This window comes from Otolemur garnettii, unplaced genomic scaffold, assembly GCF_000181295.1.
Source record: "Otolemur garnettii isolate 467f Iridium unplaced genomic scaffold, OtoGar3 scaffold00018, whole genome shotgun sequence".
Taxonomy (NCBI): domain Eukaryota; kingdom Metazoa; phylum Chordata; class Mammalia; order Primates; family Galagidae; genus Otolemur; species Otolemur garnettii.
In genome coordinates this window covers 3,764,109-3,769,978 of record NW_003852413.1, presented here as the reverse complement: position 1 = coordinate 3,769,978, position 5,870 = coordinate 3,764,109, and the positions used below count along the sequence as shown (strand labels likewise).

The window sequence follows — 5,870 nt, the reverse complement described above, 5'->3', positions numbered from 1 at the left end:
TAGCGGGTTGAGCCACAGGCGCCGAGCCTGGGTAACAATTTTCAAAGCAATGACATGAGCACAAGAGCAGCCAACGGCAGACCACCCGGGGCATGGTGACCTAAAATTCATTGCTCCGTGTGCTGGGAGGCCCAAAAAGGCCACTCCCCAAATATCGTGAACTTGAGGGAGAGTTTCCTCTTTTAGGAGTCAGCGCACTGCTCTGCCTGTCATGCTTTTCTCAGAGAGAAGCCACCAGGAGAGCCCCATGACGTCACCACCAAGTGAGGAAGGCACGAAAGCCCCAGGGTGCCCGGAGTCTGGGCAGAGCATTCAGGAGCACCGGCCACTGCTCTCCACTCTCCCTCTGCACATGTAAATGAAGCTGCCCCAGAGGCTGTTGGGGATACACCCTGTACACACATCCAATCTCCCTCTTCCCATGTCACTGCTCCCCACCCCCACTCAGTGGTGAGAAACCCACCAGGAAAGCAGCGCACACAGGGTCCACCCTTAGCAGCCTGCCTGGGAAAAGCACATCTGTTGAGCTGGTGTGACGATGTCACTGGCCTGTACCAGCTTTGTGCAGGGGTGTAGGGTATAGGTATTTTCCCATCCCCTTAGAACGTGGGTGGGGCAGGCACATAGCGTGAGGCCCCAGGCTTCCGAGTGGCAGGGAAGTGGTCTGCTATTTAAGACAAGGCTCTTTTGCATTAAAGACCACAGACTACTGTGAGCTCTAAGAAATGTGACTGTCATTTTTCTGAGACCCCTCTGCCTGTCCTCTCAGAGCAGGCCCCGCAGGCCCCCAGGCCGCCTCACCGCAACCATGGCCTGGATCTTCAGGCCGGCATCCTTCACCGCCGTGAAGCGCTTGTTGAGGTTGGTCATCCTTCCGTCCAGGTCGAGCAGGGCCTCCTTCTTGCCGTCCTTCCTCTCAAACAATGGGTTGGCTGACCAGTCCTGGAGTGAGAGGAGGGAGAGGAGACAGCTGTTTTGGAGGAAAGGCTTTGGACTCACTCCTTCACCACGTGCCATGTGGCGTGAGCTTCCTCGTCCCTGGGCACTGTTCTTTTTGCCCATGGACCACCTGACAGCATCGTATGGGTCCAGGGCATTGACCAGTGGGTTCCCACTGCCTTTGGCCATGTGGCAGCTCTTCCCGTAGGCTCCACCCAGCCCCGACGGCCACGGACACCAAGGGCCTCCACGCAGCTTGCCCAGTGCCCTGCCGCGCGCTCACCTTCATGGTCTGGGAAATTCCTTCTATATTTTGCTTTGCTTTTTGCATCCTGTTCTGCAAGTTATATAGAATTTCTCGCATCTCTTGAATATACTGGAACACATCTAAAATATAAACGTGAAGGAATCTTACAGAATGAACAATTCAGCAAGAAGAAAGCTTTTCTTGGCTTAACACTCACTCTTACAAGACAGGCCTTGGACAATACTTCTCCTGTTCTAGAATGTGGCTTCCAAAAGAAATCACCAAAGTTTCCCCAAAACAAAATGCCAAGGAACAATGCATATTGTGCCTTTTTGGAAATGGACTTTCTTTTTTTGTGAGACGGTGCCACACTTTGTTGCCCAGGCTAGAGTGCTGTGGCGTCAACCTCACAGCAACCTCAAACTCTTGGTCAAGCGATCCCCTGGCCTCAGCCTCTCAAGTAGCTGGGACTACAGGTGCCCATCACAATGCCTGCTATTTTTAGTAGAAATGGGGTCTCGTTCTTGCTCAGCCTGGTCTTGAACTCCTGAGCTCAAGCAATCCACTTGCCTCGGACTCCCAGAGTGCTAGGCTTACAGGTGTGAGCAACTGTGCCCGGCCTGGAAATGGGACTTTCTTGGGGTTTTTTGTTTGTTTTTTTGAGACAGAGCCTCAAGCTGTCCCCCTGGGTAGAGTGCCGTGGCATCACAGCTCACAGCAACCTCCAATCCTGGGCTCAAGTGAGTCTCCTGCCTCTGCCTCCCAAGTAGCTGGGACCACAGGCACCCGCCACAATGCCCGGCTATTTTTTGGTTGCAGCTGTCATTGTTTTGGCGGGCCTGGGCTGGATTCGAACCCGCTACCTTAGGTGTATGTGGCTGGTGCCTTAGCCACTCGAGCCACAGGTGCTGAGCCAAAATGGGACTTTCTTATCTCCAAATGTGTGGATGCGTCACTGCACTCAGGAGCCCCCTACTGCCAATGTGCAAGGCCCCTCTCTGGGAGCCCCAGCCCCTCCAACCACAGGCTGGTCATTGTGGACACTTCAGAGTCTTCCCAAAGCTGTCAGGGCCTGGGGTGACTGGAGGGGAGGTGTGTTCTCAGGCAGAAGTGGGAGGAAAGAAGCATGGCCTCTGTGCAGAAAAGTCTGGGAGGACCCTGCTGTCAGGGAAGCGGGCAGTGACACTTGGTCCCAGCTTTTAGTTGAGACAGTGGAGGCAGGACATGACAGAAGGGAACTAAACAGGTGCCAAAGGGCAAGTAGGAAGGTCCTGGAGTAAAGAAGGGCAGAGGCAGGGATCACCAGGGGGAGGCGGGGACAGGAAGTTGGGGGTCCCTCTGCCTGTGCAGTGGCAGCAGGAAGGGAGGAGGGGGACCTGTCCTCGCACCTCTTTCTAGTCTTCCAGCACCAGCCCCAAGCCGGTGGATGTGGTCTGTCCTGCTCACCTGCTGTGCGCTTGGCAAGACAACAAAGGCCGGGCCTCCAGCAAGCCCTGTCTGGACACTCTGGAACCCCTGGCAGTTCCCAAGGAGCCTCTGCCTCATCCCATTTGCAAATGACACAAACGGGCTCTTTTGGGGAGGGTCAGGCAGGCAGGGCTAAGTATCCCTTGGCTTTAAACACAACCCTACTGTGGGCCAAGCAGCTTTGGGGAGCTAGGGGGGCAGCAGAGGCGGCTCCAGTGGGTCTGAGGACAGACACTGGGCAGGCTGGACCCCCAGTTTAACCAGGGAGATGAGTGTGGCCTGGATACCTTCACCGTTCCAGAATAATGTCGTTTCAGCGCTCTGCAACTTGACATCAATTTCCTCCAGTTCTAACTTTATGAGTGGAAACTCCACTTCTTTCACGGTGGTCTTTATCTGCAAAACGGAAGAGGCAGGTTTTGTTCCAAATCTAACCGGATTTTAAATTGTTCTGTAGTGAGGGTTTTCATTACTTAGTACCAACCAAGCCAGTTAGAGTTAGCATTATTCGTTTGGAAATGTATCTTTACAAGTCGTATTTTAGGAGATCCCATGTTTTAAAAAAATGATTTTAATCATCAAAGATTGATGTACATATTTAATTCTTAATTATCCATGGAGTGGGGGAGGGAAGGTGGGAATTCTGTGAGGTAAAAACAGCAGATGGTCCCAAAAGTCTTGTATTTGGATTTGGCTTAGAGTCAGAAAGAGAAAAATCAAAGAAATTCACATGGATCTCTGAGAATTTCTGGGCTCAGAACCTGCCCTTGGTGGTAAATCTAAAGCCAGAAATCTACGTAATTTCTTTTCTCAACAGAAAAGCCAGGTCTGAGCATGTGGCTCCCCTGGTTCCTGGGTCAGTGTCAATAGTGGCTGACGGGCTTCATGCCGTCCTGCCCTGCTCTGTGAAATTAACCTGATGCTCAAAAACCTGAATTTGCAAAGCAGAAAAAGCAAGGGGGAAGCATTTATAAATGAGTCCCTCAAATCCCAAGCACCATTTCAGCTTTGGAAGATCACACTTCTTAGTGTCACTTTTTCCCGACACTTCAAGGACACTTCACAAGACATGAGGGATTCTACAGAATTAAAAGGAGATATTAGATGCTGACAATTCACTTTTCAGAATAATTTTTTTTCTTTTGAGACAAGCCTCACTCTTGCTCAGGCTGGTCTCAAACTCCTGAGCTTGAGGGATCCTCCCGCCTCAGCCTCCCAGAGTGTTGGGATTACAGGTATGAGCCACCGTGCTTTAAACTTGGGTACCATAGCTCAACAGTTAGAGTACCAGCCCTGCAGACCAGGGGGGGCGAGTTCGAACCTTGCCTGGGCCTGATCAAGAAAAAGAAAGGCCTTTGGCCAAGTGCGGTGGCTCTTGCCTGTAATCCTAGCACTCTGAGAGGCCGAGGCGCGGGCGGGAGCAGGGGTGGGGACTGCTTGAGCTCAAGAGTTCGAAACCTGCCAGAGCAAGAGTGAGACCCCATCTCTACTAAAAATGGAAAAACTAATTGGGCATGGTGGCCGGCGCCTATAGTCCCAGTTACTTGGGAGGCTGAGGCAAGAGAATCATTTGAGCCCAGGGTTGAGGTTGCTGTGAGCTACGATGCCAGAGCACTCCACCATGGGTGATAAAATGAGACTGTCTCAAAATAAATAAATAAATAAGTAAATAAACAGTGCCCTGTATTGATGCCTTTGAATGTGTTCAGACCATTAACTCTTAGACTAGGAAGGTAGAGGCAACAACAAAAGCTGGAAACCAGGCAGAGTGGCTACACAGGATTATAAAGCAGGACACTGCCGTGGGTCCCAGGGGTCAGGGTCTGGTCCTTAAACAATCCCAAGGACAGTGGTCTCTTCCCACTGCAGAGCCCTGCCCTGAACTATCTCCTGAGTAAGGTGAGCTCACATCCCCCCTCTCTGAGGCATTTGTAACTAAATGGCCATAAGGGAGTTCAAAGAGGGACCCCTTTATACAGCATTCCACCTGCCGTGGAAAGGTGCTGATACTGACTTGACAGTGGAGGCTGAGTGTGGGGCCATCCAGTAACTAGAACCCAGCGGCTGTGGCATGGTAGGGGGACACTGCTCTGTGTGGGAAGACTGGGCTTCAGGCCTTGCCCATAACTCACACGGGTACAGGGGGGCAATTTATTGACTCACTGCAAACAGCCCCCAGGAGCAGCTAAGTCAGTGGTTCTCAACCTTCCTAATGCCGCGGCCCTTTAATACAGTCCTGTGACCCACAGGTTGAGAACTGCTAGGCTAAATGCTAATCACACAGTCAGCCTTTGTGATTACTGGGCCAGGCCCTAGACTGGATGGAGGTCAGGAGTCGAGACTGAGAAGGAACTCTTGAACCACAGGGCTGAGGGTGGACACCCCCCCACACACACACACAGTGCCCCCTCTGCGCCGGGGAAATTTAGGACCCTCGTCTGGATTCTAGGCAACTCCTGTTCCATCCCCGCACTGTATGGGAATAACAGAGGTGATAGAGGTGGGAAGACTTTAATTTTATCCAAAATGTATTTAGAAGAGTAAAGCATCTATGAAGAATCGCGTAACGCGAGCCAACATCCAGCGGAAATAAGGTTCCATCCCTCATCAGTGGTGTTGTCACCACCTGCCGTTTGCACAAATAATGAAGAGTGGCTTGACCCGCGTGGAGTATTAAAGTATGTTCATTTTTTTGGTTCCAATTGGAGATCTTATGCCGGCATTTGTTCCAAACAAAACCCAAAACTTGGAACACACATGCACACTCTGAACTACCCCGACTCACCTCATTATACCAGCCAACAATGAGCTCTAAGTTGCCCACAAACTTCCGGAAGGTTTCGTTCTCTGAGAACAGACTCTCTGCACTATCTGGAATTTCTTTTTGTTGCTGGAAATTCAAGTACTTGACTTCTCTCAGAACTGCCACCAACTAAGAAACAAATGCAGAGAACATGTCAAAAGGTCATCTGGGCACTGCCGCTGTTAGCAGGGGGCATCTGTGCCCCAGGCACCTGAGCCGCTGGGCCTGGGCATCTGTGCCCCTGGGCAACTGTGCCCCTGGGTGTCTGTGTCCTGGGCGTCTGTGCCCCTGGGTGTCTGTGTCCTGGGCATCTGTGCCCCTGGGTGTCTGTGCCCCTGGCTGTCTGTGCACCTGGGTGTCTGTGTCTTGGGCGTCTGTGTCCTGGATGTCTGTGCCCTAAATGTCTGTGTCCTG

At 51.9% G+C, this 5,870-nt stretch overlaps 1 protein-coding gene across 1 annotated transcript in view; it reads right to left on the bottom strand.

Moving 5' to 3' along the window:
- The window catches only part of DNAH17 (dynein axonemal heavy chain 17), a 117,731-nt gene that overhangs the window by 97,235 nt on the left and 14,626 nt on the right, over nucleotides 1-5,870 (bottom strand). Inside the window, exons 13-16 of the mRNA XM_012802834.1 lie at nucleotides 5,439-5,585; nucleotides 2,941-3,049; nucleotides 1,223-1,326; nucleotides 802-942 (exon numbers count right to left, since the gene is read on the bottom strand). Coding sequence (XP_012658288.1) covers nucleotides 802-942; nucleotides 1,223-1,326; nucleotides 2,941-3,049; nucleotides 5,439-5,585 — 501 coding nt within the window. The remainder of the gene's footprint in view (nucleotides 1-801; nucleotides 943-1,222; nucleotides 1,327-2,940; nucleotides 3,050-5,438; nucleotides 5,586-5,870) is intronic.